The 18,363-nt window shown below is 67.4% G+C and overlaps 2 protein-coding genes across 10 annotated transcripts; both read right to left on the minus strand.

The window, feature by feature from the left end:
* Positions 1 to 57: 57 nt before the first annotated feature.
* Positions 58 to 11,140, minus strand: RFX5 (regulatory factor X5). 8 transcript variants are annotated; one of them, XM_074529657.1, is made up of 12 exons: positions 10,815 to 11,140; positions 9,854 to 9,993; positions 9,566 to 9,599; positions 9,373 to 9,455; positions 9,019 to 9,159; positions 8,352 to 8,468; positions 8,086 to 8,167; positions 7,432 to 7,633; positions 6,880 to 6,968; positions 4,980 to 6,794; positions 2,749 to 4,940; positions 58 to 2,616 (listed from the first exon to the last, which is right to left on the minus strand). In XM_074529657.1, exons 2-12 carry the CDS (start codon positions 9,973 to 9,975, stop codon positions 69 to 71), a joined length of 7,425 nt encoding a protein of 2,474 aa, XP_074385758.1. In that variant the 5' UTR covers positions 9,976 to 9,993; positions 10,815 to 11,140; the 3' UTR covers positions 58 to 68. The 8 variants fall into 8 exon arrangements, with proteins under 8 accessions (XP_074385758.1, XP_074385761.1, XP_074385759.1 ...); XM_074529660.1 differs by having other exon boundaries at positions 2,854 to 2,881; positions 2,984 to 6,794; XM_074529658.1 differs by having other exon boundaries at positions 2,749 to 2,881; positions 2,984 to 6,794.
* Positions 11,141 to 12,454: 1,314 nt separating this feature from the next.
* LOC141725676 (methanethiol oxidase-like) lies at positions 12,455 to 17,524 on the minus strand. Of its 2 annotated transcripts, XM_074529672.1 has the most exons (12): positions 17,321 to 17,524; positions 16,727 to 16,798; positions 16,381 to 16,493; positions 15,720 to 15,908; positions 15,440 to 15,560; positions 15,105 to 15,287; positions 14,469 to 14,650; positions 14,261 to 14,339; positions 13,780 to 13,901; positions 13,593 to 13,685; positions 13,173 to 13,291; positions 12,455 to 12,681 (listed from the first exon to the last, which is right to left on the minus strand). In XM_074529672.1, the coding sequence occupies exons 1-12, from the start codon at positions 17,322 to 17,324 to the stop codon at positions 12,519 to 12,521; spliced, it is 1,440 nt and encodes a 479-aa protein (XP_074385773.1). In that variant the 5' UTR covers positions 17,325 to 17,524; the 3' UTR covers positions 12,455 to 12,518. The 2 variants fall into 2 exon arrangements, with proteins under 2 accessions (XP_074385773.1, XP_074385772.1); XM_074529671.1 differs by lacking the exons at positions 16,727 to 16,798; positions 17,321 to 17,524 and having other exon boundaries at positions 16,381 to 16,489.
* Between the last annotated feature and the right edge of the window lie 839 nt (positions 17,525 to 18,363).

Here is an 18,363-nt window from a genome sequence, read left to right on the forward strand (position 1 = left end):
ATGTCCCCTCCCGGTGCCCGGGCTCCCAGACACACAGCCACACGGCAGTAACTGGTTTTTACTGGTTTTTATTGGTGTGACGCAGGGGACCCCGTCCCTGTGCCCGCCCCCGTGTGTCCCTGCGTGTCCCCGAGGGGGGACCCGGCCGGGCTGTGACCGCGCTGTGCCAGGGCCGCCGGTGCCACCCTGGTGCCCGTCCTGCCATCCCTGATGACACTGACACGGACGGGAGGGACAGGCCTGTCTCCAGGGGTGGCACTGCCACTGCCAGGCCTATCCCCTGGGGTGGCACTACCCCTGGACGGGCAGTCCCTGACAGGGATGGTGGCACTGCCACTGACCGGTGTGTCCACTATGGGGGGAGTGCCAGTGACGTGCCTGCCGTCCCCAGGGGTGGCACTGCCCCTGGATGGGCACTCCCTGACAGGGATGGTGGCACTGCCACCCACTGACCCGGCCCCAAGAGGGAGGGTGGCACTGTCACGGGATGGGCACTCCCTGATGGGGACAGTGGCACCGTCCCTGGATGGGCACTCTCTAATGGGGACGGTGGCACTGTCCCTGGACGGGCACTCTCTGACAGGGATGGTGGCACTCTCCCTGGATGGCCAGTCCCCACCAGGGACGGTGGCACTGTCCCCAGACAGGCACTCCCTGACAGGGATGGTGGCACTGCCACAGGCCAGCGTGTCCCCGAGGGGGAGGACGGCACGGCCGGGCACCCTGGACTCCACGATGGTGGCGGTGACCCTGGGGATGGAGTCCCCAACGAGGACGGTGGCACTGACGAACACGGGCGTGTCCACGATGGTGGCAGTGCCCCGGGACAGGCTGGCCCTGACGGGGACGGTGACACTGCCCAGGATCCTCCTGTCCACCACGGTGCCACTCAGGGTCACCAGCGCGTCCACGATGGCGGCGGTGCCCCGCGACGGGCAGTCCCTGACGGGGAAGGTGGCACTGCCAGCGCCCGCGCTGTCCCCAGCGGTGCCCCAGGCCCAGAAGGGGCTGTCACCCACAGTGACGGTGGCACTGCCGGTGACGGGCGTGTCCACGATGGTGGCAGTGCCCCTGGATAGGCTGTCCCTGACGGGGACAGTGGCACTGCCAGGGACCGGCCTGTCCCCAGGAGTGTCACTGCCCCTGGAGAGACAGTCCCTGCCAGGAGGGGTGCCACTGTCACTGACCGCCCTGTCCCCAGCAGTGCCACTGTCACTGACCACCCTGTCCCCAATGGCGCCATTGTCAGTGAGCAGCCTGTCCCCAATGGTGCCACCACCACTGACCGGCCTGTCCCCACTGGTGCCACTGGTAGTGACCAGCCTGTCCCCAGCGGTGCCACTGTCACTGACCACCCTGTCCCCAGCGGTGCCACTGACAGTGACCAGCCTGTCCCCAACGGTGCCACCACCACTGACCGGCCTGTCCCCAACAGGGACAGTGGCAGTGCCACTGGATGGGCTGTCCCTGTCCCTGATGGGGACAGTGGCACTGCCAGAGACTGGCACATCCCTGACCGTGCCACTGCCCCCAGCTGGGCTGTCCCTGGCAGGGACAGTGGCACTGCTCCTGCCCAGCCTGTCCCCAGGGTCAGGGGCCCTGGGTGACCTGTCCCTCATGGGCACGGTGGCACTGTCCCTGACCAGTCTGAGCCCGCTGCCACTGGCCCTGGGTGACCTGTCCCTGCCGGGGACACTGCCACTGCCCCGCCTGTCCCCAGCGGTGGCACTGCCCCTGCCCGGCCTGTCCCCGCTGCCATTGTCTCTGGGTGACCTGTCCCTGATGGGGACGGTGGCACTGCCCCTGCCTTGCCTGTCCCCACTGCCACTGTCTCTGGGTGACCTGTCCCTGACAGGGATGGTGGCACTGCTCCTCACTGACCTGTCCCCAATGGTGACACTGCCCCTGACTGACCTGTCCCCAGTGGTGGCACTGCTCCTCACTGACCTGTCCCCGGGGGTGGCACTGCCCCTGCCCAGCCTGTCCCCAGGGGTGGCACTGCTCCTCACTGACCTGTCCCCAACAGCAGTGGCCCTTGGTGAGCTGTCCCTGACAGCGATGGTGGCACTGCCAGACACTGGCTTGTCCCTGACAGGGACAGTGGCACTGCCCCTGGCTGTGCTGTCCCCAGTGGTGGCACTGCCCCTGGCTGTGCTGTCCCCAGTGGTGGCACTACCCCTGACCAGCCTGTCCCCAGGGGTGGCAGTGCCAGGGACTGGCCTGTCCGCAGGGGTGGCAGTGCCCCTGGCTGCGCTGTCCCTGACAGGGATGATGGCCCTGCCACCAACTGGCCTGTCCCCAGTGTCACTGGTCCTGGATGAGCTGTCCTTAGCAGGGATGGTGGCAGTGCCCCTGGCTGCGCTGTCCCTGACAGGGACAGTGGCACTGCTCCTGACTGGCCTGTCCCTGGTGGTGCCACTGGCTCTAGCTGACCTGTCCTTGACAGGGTCAGTGGCACTGCCACTGTCTGAGCTGTCCCTGATGGGGACAGTGGCACTGCCCCTGACCAGCGTGTCCCTGATGGGGCCACTGCCCCTGCCTGGCCTGTCCTCGACAGGGACGGTGGCACTGCTCCTGCCTGGCCTGTCCCCACTGGTGGCACTGTCTCTGGGTGACCTGTCCCCAGTGGTGGCACTGCTCCTGCCTGGCCTGTCCACACTGGTGGCACTGTCTCTGGGTGACCTGTCCCCAGTGGTGGCACTGCTCCTGCCTGGCCTGTCCACACTGGTGGCACTGTCTCTGGGTGACCTGTCCCTGCCAGGGACACTGCCACTGCCCCTACCTGGCCTGTCCCCAGTGGTGGCACTGCCAAGGACTGGCCTGTCCCCACTGATGGCACTGTCTCTGGGTGACCTGTCCCTGCCGGGGACACTGCCACTGCCCCTACTTGGCCTGTCCCTGACAGGGATGGTGGCACTGCTCCTGCCCGGCCTGTCCCCACTGCCACTATCTCTGGGTGACCTGTCCCTGATGGGGAGGGTGGCACTGCCCCTACCTGGCCTGTCCCCACTGCCACCGTCTCTGGGTGACCTGTCCCTGATGGGGACAGTGGCACTGCTCCTCCCTGGCCTGTCCCCAGCAGTGGCACTGCCCCTACTCAGCCTGTCCCCAGTGGTGGCACTGCTCCTGGAGCTGTCCCTGACAGGGACAGTGGCACTGCCAGTCACCGCTTTGTCCCCAGTGCCACTGCCCCTTGGTGAGCTGTCCCTCCTAGGGACAGTGGCACTGCCACAGACTGGCTTGTCCCTGACAGGGATGGTGGCACTGCCACTGACTGACCTGTCCCCAGTGGTGGCACTGCTCCTCACTGGCCTGTCCCCAGGGGTAGCACTGCCCCTGGATGAGCTGTCCCTGACAGGGACAGTGGCACTGCCACCAGCTGGGCTGTCCCTGCTGGGAATGGTGGCACTCCTGGTGACCGGCCTGTCCCCAACACTGCCACTGGCTCTGGGTGAGCTGTCCCTGACAGGGACGGTGGCACTGCCAGTGACAAGCTTGTCCCTGACAGGGACAGTGGCACCACTGACCGGCCTGTCCCCAGTGGTGGCACTGCCCCTGGATGAGCTGTCCCTGACAGGGACGGTGGCACTCCTGGTGACCGGCCTGTCCCCTGTGGTGGCACCGGCCCTGGGTGAGCTGTCCCTGACAGGGATGGTGGCACTGCCCCGGGATGAGCTGTCCCCAGGGGTGGCACTGCCCCTGGCCCGATTGTCCTTGACTGGTGTGGTGCCACTGCCACCAGCTGGGCTGTCCCTGACAGGGACAGTGGCACTCCTGGTGACTGGCCTGTCCCCAGTGGTGGCACTGGCCCTGGGTGAGCTGTCCTTGACAGGAACAGTGGCACTGCCACCAGCTGTGGGGACAGTGGCACTTCTAGTAACCGGCCTGTCCCCACTGGCACTGGCCCTGGGTGAGCTGTCCCTCCTAGGGACAGTGGCACTGCCACGGACTGGCTTGTCCCTGACAGGGACAGTGTCACCACTGACTGGCCTGTCCCCACTGGTGGCACGGCCCCTGGATGGACTGGCCTTGAGAGGGACAGTGGCACTGCCACCAGCTGGGCTGTCCCTGCTGGGAATGGTGGCACTCCTGGTGACCGGCCTGTCCCCAGCAGCGCCACTGGCTCTGGGTGAGCTGTCCCTGACAGGGATGGTGGCACTGCTGGGGACAGGCCTGTCCTCCGTGGTGGCACTGCCAGTGACCGGCCTGTCCCCAGTGCTACCGGCCATGGGTGAGCTGTCCTTGACAGGGACAGTGGCACTGCCAGTGACCGGCCTGTCCTCTGTGGTGGCACTGCCAGTGACCGGCCTGTCCCCAGTGTCACTCACCCTGGCTGGGCTGTCCTCAGCAGGGCTGGTGGCACTGCCAGTGTCTGGCCTGTCCTCTGTGGTGGCACTGGCAGTGAGCAGACTGTCCCCAGTGTCACTAACCCTGGCTGGGCTGTCCTCTGTGGTGGCACTGGCAGTGAGCAGCCTGTCCCCAGTGTCACTGCCCTTGGGTGAGCTGTCCCTGACAGGGCTGGTGGCCCTGACAGTGACAGGCCTGTCCCCAGTGCCATCGACCCTGGCTGAGCTGTCCCTGACAGGGCTGGTGGCACTGACAGTGACTGGCCTGTCCCCAGTGTCACTGGACATGGCTGGGCTGTCCTTGACAGGGACAGTGGCACTGCCAGGGACTGGCTTGTCAATGACAGGGACAGTGGCACTGCCACCACCAGGAGAGCCACAACTGGGGGAGTTGGCACTGCCACTGAGCGGGCTGTCCCCAAGGGGGACAGTGGCACTGACTGAGCTGTCCCCAAGGGGCACGCTGGCTCTGCCACTGACCGGGCTGTCCCCAAGGTGGGTGGTAGCACTTCCCCCAGCTGGGCTGTCACTAAGGGGGACGGTGGCACTGCCACCAGCAGCAGAGCCATCACCAGGGATGCTGCCACTGACTGGGCTGTCCCCAAGGGGAGTGGTGGCACTGCCCCCAGCCAGGCTGTCCCCAAGGGGAGTGGTGGCACTGCCACTGACGGAGCTGTCCCAAGGGGGGACAGTGTCATTGCCACTGACCAGGATGTCACTAAGGGGAACACTGGCACTGCCATTGTCCCCAAGGGGGATCGTGGCACTGCCATTGACCGAGTTGTCTCCAAGGGGGATGGTGGCACTGACACTGACCAAGCTGTCCCCAGGGGGTACAGTGGCACTGCCATTGACTGAGCTGTCCCCAAGGGGAACAGTGTCAGTGCCATTGACCGAGCTGTCACTAAGGGGGACAGTGGCACTGACACTGACTGAGCTATCACTAACGGGGACAGTGGCACTGCCATTGACCAGGCTGTCACTGATGGGGACACTGGCACTGACACTGACTGAGCTGTCCCCAAGGGAAACCGTGTCAGTGCCATTGACCGGGCTGTCACTAACGGGGACAGTGGCACTGCCATTGACTGCACTGTCACTGAGTAGGACACTGGCACTAACCGAACTGTCACTAAGGGGGACAGTGGCACTGCCATTGACCAGGCTGTCACTAGTGGGGACACTGGCACTGACACTGACTGAGCTATCACAAATGGGGACAGTGGCACTGCCATTGACCAGGCTGTCACTAATGGGGACACTGGCACTGACACTGACTGAGCTGTCCCCAAGGGGAACAGTGTCAGTGCCATTGACCGGGCTGTCACTAACGGGGACAGTGGCATTGCCATTGACTGGGATGTCCCCAGGGGGGACAGTGGCATTGCCATTGACTGAGCTGTCACTAACAGGGACGGTGGCACTGCCCCCAGCCAGGCTGTCACTAACAGGGACAGTGGCATTGCCATTGTCTATGATGTCACTAAGGGGGACAGTGGCACTGCTCCCAGCCGGGCTGTCACTAATGGGGACAGTGGCACTGTCACTGACTATGGTGTCACTAACAGGGACGGTGGCACTGCCCCCAGCCGGGCTGTCACTAACAGGGACAGTGGCACTGCCACTGACTATGGTGTCACTAACAGGGACGGTGGCACTGGCCCCAGCCGGGCTGTCACTAATGGGGACAGTGGCATTGCCATTGACTGAGCTGTCACTAACAGGGACAGTGGCACTGCCATTGACCAGGCTGTCACTAAGGGTGGCAGTGGCACTGCCATTGTCCCCAAGGGGGACGGTGGCACTGCCACTGCCCGGGCTGTCCCCACCAGTGACCGTGTCACTGTCCACCTCCATGCTGTCCCCAGCATCCTCAGCAGCACCGCCAGCCCCCCCGCTGTCCCCGCCGGGCACGGTGGCACCGCCAGCCCCGGGTGACGCCCCCGGGGGCGAGTCCCCTCCGTCCTCCCCCCGGGCCACCTCGGGCTCCTCGGGCTCCGCCGCGCTGTCCCCCGGCCTCTTGCGGGGCCTCCCGCGCCGTCGCTTGCGCGCGTTGCCGTCCGCGGCCGCGCCCTCGGGAGCGCGCTTGGCGGCGCGGCCGCGCTGCTGCTGCGGCTGCTGCCCCTCGCCGTCCCTCGGCGTCTCGGCCGCGGGCGCGGGCACGCCCACGCCGGGCAGCAGCACGTTGAGCACGGGGATGGCGGCGGCGCCCACGGGCAGCGGCAGCGCCACCTTCACGGTGCCCGCGGGCCGCGGCACCAGCACGGGCGGCGCTGGCGCCGCGCCGGGCACGGGCGGGCGCTGCGGGGCCGGGATGCGGGGCAGCAGCAGCGGCAGCCGCGCCACCAGCGCGCTCACCTGCGGGCTGCTGCCCGCCCGCGCCGCCTCCGGCTTCTTCTTCTCCGGCCGCGGCTGCGCGGGGACCTTGGCGACAGCGTCCTTCTTGGCCTGGGGAGGGGACAGGGTGGCACCGGGCTGGGGGCGCCGCCGGTGCCCGCCTGGGGAGGGGTCCCGGGAGTCCCGGGGGTCTCACCTGTTCCTGGCTGCTGTCAGCGGGGTCCGGGCCGTTCTTCTTGGGGGCTGAGGGTGGCCGGGGGTCCTGGGGGGGCTTGTCCGTGTTGTCTGTGGGAGGAGGGGACGTGAGCAGGGTGACACTGGGGATGGTGGCACTGGGGAGGGGACACGGGGAGTGGGGAGGGGACATTGGGAATGGAAGGGGACACTGACAAGGTGGACGACAACCCATCCCACCCCCCACGATGTCTGTCCCCAGGGGTGACACTGTTCTAGGAGACTGACTGTGTCCCCAGGGGTGACACTGTCCTCAGGGGGGTTACAGTGTTCTAGGGGGCTGACAGTGTCCCCAGGCAGTGACAATGTCTGTCCCCAGGGGGTGACAGCATCCCCAGGGGGGTGACAGTGTCCCCAGGGAGTGACAATGTCTGTCCCCAGGGGGTGACAGCATCCCCAGGGGGGTGACAGTGTCCCCAGGGAGTGACAGTGTCTGTCCCCAGGGGGTGACAGCATCCCCAGGGGGTGACAGTGTCCCCAGGGCTGGTGGCAGCCCCGGTGTCCCCGGGCTGACCTGAGAGCACCGTGGCCATGAGCAGGTCGGCGTGGGCCGAGCGGGGGCTGATGATGTGCTGCTGCAGCAGGAACTGCGCCACCTCCACGATGTTGTTGAAGGAGCGCCGCAGGATCTTCTCGGCCCAGTCACACGTCAGGGCACACGCGGCCTCCGTCACCTCGGCGCTGTACGAGTGCGCCAGCTCGGCCAGCTCCGCCTGCTGGGGACGGGGACAGGGACATCACTGAGGGGACAGGGACACTCTCACTGTCACCTCACTGCTGCTGTACGAGTGAGCCAGCTCGGCCAGCTCCGCCTGCTGGGGACAGCACAGGGACAGGAACAGGGACATCAGACAGGGACAGGGTGTGAGACCAGGGACAGGAGGATAGCAGGGAGGGGCAGCAGGAGGGTCACGGTGTCAGGATGGGGACAGCAGGAGGGTCAGGGAGCAGGGCAGGACACAGGGATGAGCCCATGGAAAAGGATGGGACACTGGGATGGGGACAGGAGGGGACACCAGGATGGGGACAGGATGGGATTCATGGAGCAAGGCAGGACCTGCATCCCACCAACCCACCCCATCCCACTGTCCCATTATCCTATTATCCCAGTGTCCCGCTATCCCGCTATCCCACTATCCCGCTATCCCATTATCGCACCCAAACTCACCGTCTCGGTCACTTTGAGGTCCAGGCTGGGCAGGGGAGGAAGGCTGACCACGGTCTTCCTCCGGATCCCCCCATAGCAGTACGTTGGGAAGAGTCAAGGATTTTTCCCGAGCCCAAAACACCGGGAACCAACCCCTGAAGAACCCTCAGGAATGGGAAAAACTGGGGGAAACCAGGAAAAAGAATAGGAAAAAATGGGAAAAAATGGGAAAAAAACAGGGGAAAAAAGAGCAGCTGGCACAGGAATTCCAGGCCAGGGAAGGATATTTGGACTGGCCGCGGCCCCCCAGGCGCCGGGCTTTGATGTTTGGGAAGATCTCGCGGATGATCTTGCCGAAGTTGGCCGTGCTCAGCGGGCGGCAGCCCAGGTTGTCACAGTAACGCCTGTGGGGACACCGGCGGTGACACGGAGCAGGGACAGGGCAGGGGGACACAGAGCACATCGGGGACACCGGGGGTGACTCGGAGCACCCGGGGACAGGGCACGGAACGGCGGGGCAGGGGGACATGGGGACAGCAGGACAGGGGGACACAGAGCAGATCAGGGACAGGGCAGGGAACAGCAGGGCAGGGGGACACAGGGACATGGGGCACCAGGACAGGGGGACATGGGACAGCAGGACACGGCAGGGAAAGGCAGGGCTGGGGGACCTGGGGATGTAGGACAGCAGGACAGGGGGACAAGGAGGACGAGGACAGGGGGTCCTCAAGGACACTGGGACATGGGACATGAGGACAGGGGGTCCCCAGGGAGGTGAAGACACGGGGACAGAAGGACAGGGGTTTCTAAGGGACGTGGTGATATGGGACACCAGGACAGGGGGTTCCCAGGGAGGTGGGGACATGGGCACATGGGCACATGGTGACATGGGACACCAGGACAGGGGGGTCCTTGGGACACGGTGACACGGTGACGCGGGACAGCCCGGCTCACTTGTAGGCGTCATAGACGTCCTGCTTGGGCAGGCAGGTGTCCGTGTGCTCCTCCAGGTGGTTGCGGATCCAGCTGCAGGCGTGCATGTGCTCGGCCGTGCCCAGCGTGCTCAGCTCCAGCGAGGAGGAGCTGCTGCTGCTGCTGGGGGGACAGGCAGGGAGGGGAGCCCGTCAGCACCTCTGTGCCAGCGCCTCCGGGTGAGGGACCTGCCCTGGGGCATCCCTGTGCCAGCTCCAGCCCCATCCCATCCCACCCCATGGATCCCATCCCACCCCACGGATCCCACCCCATAGATCCCATCCCATGGATCCCATCCCATCCCACCCCCAGACCCCACCCCGGGTCCCCCCTGACCTCTTCTCGCCCAGGCTGGGCCCCGAGGGCAGTTGCAGGTACAGGTAGAGTTTGTCGCTGTCCGAGAACTTCTGCACGTCCTGCTGCGCTCCGGGACAAGGACAGGGAGAGGGAGAGGAGGAGATGGAGACGGATCCCGTGGGGCGAGCCCCAGGACAGCCCTGCCCTGCCCCAGCATCCCCACAACACTCACCAGGATGGAGTCCACCTTGCTCTGCACGGATTTGCTGCGGGGAGAGAGGCCACGAGTGAGGAACGATCCCAAAAACCCCGGGATCGCAATTCCGGCTCTACCCAGGGCTCCCCAGGTCCCCCCAGAGCCCGAGGGGGACCCAGGATGGACCCCAGGGCTCAGAGATCCAGGATGGATTCAGGAGGGATCCAGGATGGATCCAAGATGGAATTCCCAATCCCCCACCCATGAGCCCCCTCTGGGTTGGGGGATTGGAGGAATTCCCAGATTTTGGGGCGCTGCCCTTACGAGATGTTGCCGCGGAGCTCCTGCAGCAGCGTGCTGGACTCGGTGGCACCGCCCCGGGCACTGCCAGCTGACAGAGGGCCCCTCCTGGTGGCCCTGGTGCCCAGCTCCTCCTCCTCAGCCATGGCAGCCCTCTGTGTGTCCTGCAGGGGAAATGGGAATCTGGGGTAAAAACGGGAATAAATCCCATTTTAGGTGCCCTTCCTGGTGGCCCTGGTGCCCAGCTCCTCTTCCTCAGCCATGGCAGCCCTGTCCTGCTGAGAACAGGGACAATTTGGGGTAAAAAGGGGAGTAAATCCCATTCTGGGCTCTAATGGGAATCGTGGGCACGGACAGGGGCCACGGAAATGGGACAGGGAGACCGGCAGTGACCCCGGCAGGGCTGGGGACAGGGGGACAGCAGCACAGGGGGACAGCAGGAGACCAGGACAGGGGGACAGCAGGACAGGGGGACACCAGGAAGGGGGGGTCCCAGGGATAGAGGGACACCAGGACAGGGGGGGTCCCAGGGACGGAGGGACACCAGGACAGAGGGACACCAGGACAGGGGGACACCAGGAAGAGACCCACAGCGCCACCGGAAGAGACGCCCAGGGACGCGGGGCCATGAGGCCACCGGAAGCGACCCCCGGGGCCGCCGCCGCCCTCCGCGCCCTCCCCGCGGTACCGGGGCGGCCCCGGCCCAGCGCGACCGCGGCGCTCTGACCGGACCGGTACCGGGGGCCTTGACCCCCCTGCCGGGGCCGAGCCCGGGGGTGGCCGGGGGTGTTCCGGGCTGTCCCAGGGGTGTTCCGGGGTGTCCGGGGATGTCCGGGCTGTACCCGGGGGTGTCCGGGGGGGTCCTGGAGTGTTCCGGGGGGTTCGGGGGTGTTCCGAGGGTGTCTCGGGGGTGTCCCCGGGGGTGTCCCCACGCTGTTCCGGGGGTGTCCCCAGGCCTGCCCCCCCTCCCCAGCCCCGCACCCACCTGGTCCCGTCCGGCTCGGGGGGCCCCGGGAGGGGGGGGGGGAGGGGAGGGGTCCCGCCACGTGCCCCGCGCCCCCCGCGCGAACCGAAAGTGGACGCGCCCCTCGCTCGCCGCGCGCGCGGCCCCTTCTTTTTTCTGATTGGCTGCAACGGCGCTGGTCTGCCCGGATACGGCAGCACTCGCAGCTGTGATTGGCTGAGTCCTCCCCCCCCTCAGCTGGGGGTAAGCGCCCGGATGTGGCGGGGCGGGAGGGGCCGAAATCTGCCTGGCAACAGCGATCTGATTGGCCGGGGCGGGCGGCGCGAGGGGAGACGGGTGTGCGGCGAGTGTGCAAACGGGTCACGCGGGGCGGTCACGTGTGAGGGGGGTTGTGCAATGGGTGTGTGTCACGTGCGCGTGTGCAAGGGAGGGTCGCGCGGGGAAGTCACGTGGGGGGTTGTGCAACGGGTGTGTCACGTGCACGTGTCACGTGTGCAGGGAGTGTGCAAGGCGCGTGGAAGGAGTGTGCAAGGAGATCTCCGGAGCAGGAAAAGGAAAAGGATTTTCTTTGGATTGATTTCATCCCGTGGGTCACGTGCGTCCCGCAATTCCCAACTCCTGGAATTCCCAATTTCCTGAATTCCCGAATCCCGGAATTCCCGAATTTCCAAATCCTGGAATTGCCAAATTCCCAAATCCCAAAATTCCCGGGGCATGCGAGACGTGCAGGGAAGAGGATCTGGAACTTCCCGACTTTTCCAGGGGCTCCTTTGGAATGGGGAAGAGGAAATCCCACATTCCCAGGGATTTTGGGGAAGGGGAAATCCCACATTCCCAAGGAATTTCGGGGAGCCTGCAGATTTTTATCGGGAAGGGGAGAACTGGAAATCGGGGTTTTAATTGCAGGGAGTGAGGCTGAGTCAGAGCCGGCTCCAGCTTTGGAACTTTGCCGAGTTTGGGATTTTGGGATTGTGGGATTTTTTTGGGATTGTGGGATGGATGGGATCTCAAAGCTCATCTGGTCCAACCCTTTGGGCGGCTCCTGCTGGCCCAGGTGGCTCCAAGAGCTGCCCGAGCTGGGCTGGGGCAATTCCAGGGATGGGGAATCCATGGAAAAACCTGGGCCAGGGGAGGATTTATCCCAGATATCCACCTGGATGATCCCACTTTATTTATATCCACCTGGATCCCACTTTATTTCGGGGCAAAACTTTCTCCAGGAGCCCCCAGGGATAAAATAGGGGAATAAAGGAGGGGAACATAAAAAGGATAAAATGGGGATAAAATGCCCATCTGGAAGCAAACCCCGGGAAAAGAGGCAGCGCCGGGAATTTCCCTCAGACCCTTCCCGCGGTCCCGGCTCCGCCCGCGGCCCCCCCGGGATTTGTTTGTCCCGGGATTTTCCGGGAATGAGCCTCGGCAAGCGGCGGCTGATGCAGGAAACAACTTTATTGATGGCAGGGAAAGCAGGGACAGGGACGGGGACGGGGACAGGGACAGGGACGGCCGGGAGTGGCCCGGCGGACCCCGAACCCCGAAATCACCCGAGGGGACCCCAAAGCAGGAATCCCCCGTGGGACCCTAAAGCCCAGAATCACCCGGGGCACCCCAAAGCCCCGATCCCCCCCAGCCCCATCACCCGGGGCACCCCACAGCCCCAATTTCCCCCCGGGACCCCGATCCCGCCCCGGCGCCGTTTGCCGAGCGCGGCGCTGCCGGCGCCGCTCAGGGCAGGGTCACGGACTTGGCATCGCCGCCGGGGAAGCGGATCTGGTGCGCCAGGCACGGCCCGTTGGGCTCCTTGCCGAAATCCACCAGGAAGTTCTTGTTGACGCTCAGGCCGCCCTTGTCCGTGTCCACGTCGAGCTGCAGCATAACCGAGCCCTCCCTGCGCGGGGACAGCGGCGGCTCAGGGCGACAGCGACCCCCGGCCCGCACCGAGCCCGCCCGGAGCTGCCCCGGACAGCGACCCCCGGGCCCGGGGCCAGCGGCACGGGCTGGGATGGGGGCGGCTGGGGGTCCGCAATTCCCGAGGGAGGGGACAGGATGGGCACAGGGACACCTTTGGGTCCCCAGCTCCCTCAGGACGGGCACGATTCCATTCAGAAGGGGCTCGGGGCCGTTTCCCCTCCCCAGCTCCCTCAGGACGGGCATAAATCCATCCAGGACGGGCTCGGCGCCGTTTCCCCTCCCCAGCTCCCCCGGGCTCGGCTCAGGCTCTGCCCGGCCAGGCCGGACCCCCTTGCGCTGAGCTCAGCCCGGGCTCTGCCCGATCCCGACCCGGCCGGCAGCGGCTCCGGGGCAGCCTCGGGGGGGTCGCGGCCCCTTCCCCGCTCCCACCCTGGCCCGGGAAGCCCCGGGCAGCCGGGAGGGGCTCACTTGATCAGGCTGGGGTAGAACTGCCGGTCCCAGGTGCTGTAGAAGGAGTTGGTCACGTAGAGCCGCTTCCCGTCCAGGCTCAGCTGCAGCGCGGCGGGGCCGCCGTACACGCGCTTGCACTGGGACACAGGACTGGGGTTACTGGGGGCACTGGGGGCACTGGGGGCACTGGGACACAGGACTGGGGGCACTGGGGCTGGATTCCAGCAGGGGCACTGAGAGCAGGCTCAGGCTCATGGTCAGGTGAGGACACACACTCACACTCAGGTGAGCACACACACTCACAGTCCCACACTCACGCTCACCCCCGGTCCCGCCCCCCCGCCCCGCCCGGAGCTGCAAGCCCCGCCCCAGCCCCGCCCAAACGCGCCGGCCCCGCCCCCCAGCCCCGCCCAGACGCGCCGGCCCCGCCCCGCTCACCTTGACCACCAGCGGCTCGGGCTGGCACTTGAGCTCCTCGTCCCTGCACACGGTCACGGGGCCCCCTCGCAGGATGCTGCCCCCCACGAACACCTGCAAGGGCCGCGCTGGCACACGAGCGTTCCCCGGCCCGGGCCCCCGGGCCCCCCGGCCCCGCTCGGCCCCCCGGCCCGGCCCTGCCCCTCACCTGCCCCACCAGCCGCGGCTTGCAGCTCCGCGACAGCTCGTACTGACGGATGTCCCCGTGCAGCCAATTGCACACGTACAGGAACCGGTCGTCCTGGCTGATGACGAGGTCCACGATGAAGGCTGCGGGCAGAGCCGGGGCTCAGGGGCACGGCCAGCACCGGGGGAGCCCACACGGGCCTGGCCTGAGATGGGCTTTGGGACAGGGACCAGGACTTTGGGCTCGGTCAGCATTCGGGCTCAGTAATCATTTGGCGTCAGCCTTGATTTGGGGTCAGTCAGGATTCAAGGTCACCCCGCAGGATTCGGGGTCCCCCAGCCGGCTCTGGGGTCAGCCCGCAGGATCTGGGGTCAGTCAGGATTCGGGGTCCCCCCGCAGGATTCGGGGTCCCCCAGCCGGCTCTGGGGTTCCCCCCGCAGGCCGTGCCCGGCTGCAGAGCTCGCCCAGCCAACAGGAATGCCACCCCCGAGGGCACACGCACCCGGCATCTTGGGCATGATCCAGCCCGACACGTCCTTGGCCGGGATCCGGATCACTTCCTCCACGGCCCAGTTGTCTCTCTGCACAGGGACACCGAGCCCGGCTCAGCCCGCGCTGCCCCGGCCCGAGCCGAGCCGAGCCGGGCACGACGGGCTCAGCCCCCGCACCCTCCCCGGCCCCGCTCCCGCTCCCCGCCGCCCCGCACTCGCCTCGCAGGATTTGTAGAAGCGGAAAATGGCCCCGCTCAGGGCACAGCCCACGTAGCCCTCGGCGGCCTCGGGGTTGTGCAGGAAGCGCACGGTCATGGGCAGAGAATCCTCGCCCAGGTCGAAGCACTGCGTCAGGCTGCGGCATGACAGGTTCCACACGTTCAGGCGGCGGCCGAAGACCCCTGCGGGACACGCGGGAGAGGCTGGGGGCGGCCGGGGAGAGACCCCCGAGGGGCTCCTGGGGGGCATCGGCACGGGAACGGCGGGAACCGGGGACGGGGAACTGGGAAATGCGGGAACCGGGAAATGCGGGAACCGGGGAACTGGGAAATGCAGGAATTGGGGAGGGGGACTGGGAAATGCAGGAACTGGGGAGGGGGAACTGGGAAATGCAGGAACTGGGGAGATCACAGAGTAATACGGGATTTTGGGAGAATACACAGAAATGCAGGACTTGGGGAGAACACAGGGAAATGCAGCTTTGGGGCAGCAGGACCCTGCCCACCCGGGGTTCCTCCCCGCCCATCCCCAGCCCGAGCCCGGCCCAGGCTCCGGCCGCAAATCGGCCTCTCGGGGGCACCGAGCGCTGCCGGCCCCAGCTCAGCCCTGCCGGCGCTGCCACCCGCGTGTCCCCACCTTTCTTGAGGTCATCGGGGTTGAAGCCGCGCCCGGCCACTCTGGGCACCATCCCGGCCGAGCTGACCAGGACGTTGTGCCGGGCCTGGTACCAGAAGTCGTGCCCGGTCGGGGGAGCCTCACACTCGTTCTCCCAGTTGCCCTTCAGCTCGAAGGTCTCTCCGTCCAGCACCACGAAGCCACCTGGGACACACGAGGGACGGGCGGGGACAAATCCAGGCTTCTGCATTTCCAGCGGGACCCCCGGGGTGGGAGTTCGGGCAGGGACATGGGAATTCGGGCAGGGAAATGGGAATCCCGGCAGGGAAAAGGGAATCCGGGCAGGGAAAATTTACCTTTGCCGTGGCCAGCGGCGTCGCCCATGTTGGCGACCAGGACGTCGCCGTTGGGCAGGGGGTGGGTGACGGACAGGTAGCCCTTGTTGCACTTCCAGAACACATCCACGGGCTCGATCATCTGCACGAACCAGCGCCAGTTTCAGCCTCCGCCTGCTCGGCGCCTTTCCCGGCCGTACCACAGAGTCCGTCCGTCCATCCATCCATCCATCCATCCATCCATCCATCCATCCATCCATCCATCCTCCCTCCCTCGCTGCCCCGGCTCCCCCGGCCGTACCTTGCAGATCCGCGGCGCCCGGCACTGGGAGCCCACATCCACCACGTAGATGCGGGAGGAGATGAGGCACGGCAGCACCAGCTTGGTCCTTTTGGCCGCGGCGCCGCCGTCGAAGCAGCCGCAGGCGGGGCCCCAGCCCGCGCAGTGCAGCTCGTCCTTGAGGTTGGGCATGGGCAGCCGGTGGATCACCTGGGCACGGCCAAGGCAGCTGAGGCCGGGCCGAGCCGGGACAGCCCGCGGGGAGGGCCCGGGGCCGGGGGAGCCGCGGAGAGGGGCCGGGAGAGACCCCGGGATTTGGGGAGCCGCGGAGAGGGGCCGGGAGAGACCCCGGGATTGGGGAGCCGCGGAGAGGGGCTGGGAGCGGCCCCGGGATTTGGGGAGCCCCGGAGAGGGGCTGGGAGCGGCCCCGGGATTTGGGGAGCCCCGGAGAGGGGCCGGGAGCGGCCCCGGGATTTGGGGAGCCCCGGAGAGGGGCCGGGAGAGACCCCGGGATTTGGGGAGCTCTGGAGAGGGGCTGGGGGGCGGCCGGGAGCAGACGGGACAAAGGTTTAAAGGTTTCCCTCGGTTTCAGGGCGCAAAGAGCTGCCCGGGCGGCCCCGGAGGGCTTGGGGGGCGCAGCCCCGGCTCGGTCCCGCCCCGGGAGCCCGGCACGGCTCGGTACCTGGCCGTAGTGGCAGGAGCGCGGGTTGAGGTCCACGGTGGCCAGGAAATCGGGCTGCTCGATGCCGGTGCTCCTGTAGGTGCAGGTCACGTAGGCGACCTCCTCCCGCGGGGCTGGGGACACAAGAGCGGCTCGAACCGCGCCGAGAGCCGCGAACGGCACCGGGAGAGCCGCGGGCAGCTCTCCGCAATGACCGCCCTGGTTTCGGGCTGCTGCCGTTCCCTGCCGCTCCCCCCGAGCCGGGAACGAGCAGGAGCGACCTCCGGCAGCCCTGGCCAAGGGGCCCGGCGCCGACCCCGAGCTCGGGGGACCCCAAAGAGCCCAAACCCCCCCGGCCCGGCCCCGCCGCAGGGGCAGCACTCGCCTTTCAGCACGTCGGGGCACGAGGGGTACTCGTAGCACGGAGCTCTGCATCTGTCTGGGGAGCAGAGGGGACACCGTGAGCCCGGCCCGGGCCCGCACCGAGCCCGCTCCGGAGGGGCCCTCCCAGCCCAGGGACCCCCGGGGCCACCGCGGGGACGGGACAGAGCCCGGACGGGACGGGGACGGAGCCGGGATAGGCACAGAGCTGTCACCCGGAGCCGGGAAAGGATGAGCACAGAGCTGTCACCCGGAGCCGGGACAGGACGGGGACAGAGCTGTCACCCGGAGCCGGGACACGCTGGCAGCTCCAGCTCGGACAATCCCTCCGGATCCCGGCTCCCCGGGGCAGGGTAGGGCCCCCAGGAGCCCCCGAGGCCCCGCAGCAGCTCCGGGAACAGCGGCCCCGCGGGCAGAGCTCGGGCCCGGCTCCCTGCTCGTGCCCGGAGCACAGAGGCACCTGTGCCCAGGTGTGTGTGCCCAGGTGTGTGTGCCCAGGGAATGCCCAGCTGTGCCCGGAGCCGGTCTCGGGCCGGCGCTGCGGGCCCGGGGCTCGGGGGCAGACGCGGGGGTCCCTTACCCATGGCTGCAGCTCTGGGGGTCGCGGCGCTGGCGGCGGACGAAGGAGCCGGAGCTGAGGGGCAGCTGCTGCTGTCTCGGGGCTGGAGCGGCTGTGCCGTGCCCTGGCTGCTCCCGGGGGCCTTTTATCCCCGCCGAGGGGTGGCGGGAGCGCGGCCAAGCCCAGGGAGGGGCTGCCCAGCGCTTGGGAGGGGCCGGCCCGCCGCTGCGGCTTCTTTCCTCCTCCCCGCCGCCAATCTGCGCCCAAATCTGCTGCTCGCTGCAGCTCCCGAAGCCTCAAAGCCCGGGGCCGGCCCGGCCGAGCCCGCCGAGCCCCGCACGGAGCGGCTGCAGCGCCCGCAGCGCCCCCGGCCCGGCCCGGGCACCCCCGAACTGCTCCTGCTCCCGACAGGGGGACCCCGAGCCCAGCGCCAGCCCGGGGGTCCCCGCTGGCCCCGCAGGGTCCCCGAGCGGGCTCTGCCGGGGACGGGAGTTTGGGAGCCCGGGGACGGCGGGATGGGCTCGGGGACACCGAGATGGGCTCGGGACACCGGGATGGGCCCGGGGACACCGGGATGGGCTCGGAACACCGGGATGGGCTCGGGGACACCGGGATGGGTTCGGGGACACCGGGATGGGCTCGGAACACCGGGATGGGCTCGGGGAGCTGCTCAGGGGATCCCGGGGACGGGGACAGATCCCGGGGACAGGATCCGCCTGGATCAAAGGGGGATCCCGTGAGATTTGGGATCTGCCCAGAGGGATTTGGGATCTTATGCCCAAATGGGGCCAGGACCAGAGGGAAGGGCCTCGAGCTGTGCCAAGGGGGCTTAGGGTGGTAAATCTGGGGAAATTCATCCTGGAAAAGGGAAAAGGCCTCGGCAGGGGCTGCCCGGGGAGGTTCGGCGCGGCCACCCCTGGAGAATTCCCGGTCGTTTTTCTGGGTGACCGGGGGGGATTGGTCCCCCCTTGGACTGGATGATCCTGGAGGGATTTTCCAACCCCAGAAATCCTGGAATTCTCGTAAGGGTCCCTTTAACACTGGGTGCAATTTCCAAACCCAAA

The sequence above is a fragment of the Zonotrichia albicollis genome, chromosome 30, assembly GCF_047830755.1.
Source record: "Zonotrichia albicollis isolate bZonAlb1 chromosome 30, bZonAlb1.hap1, whole genome shotgun sequence".
Taxonomy (NCBI): domain Eukaryota; kingdom Metazoa; phylum Chordata; class Aves; order Passeriformes; family Passerellidae; genus Zonotrichia; species Zonotrichia albicollis.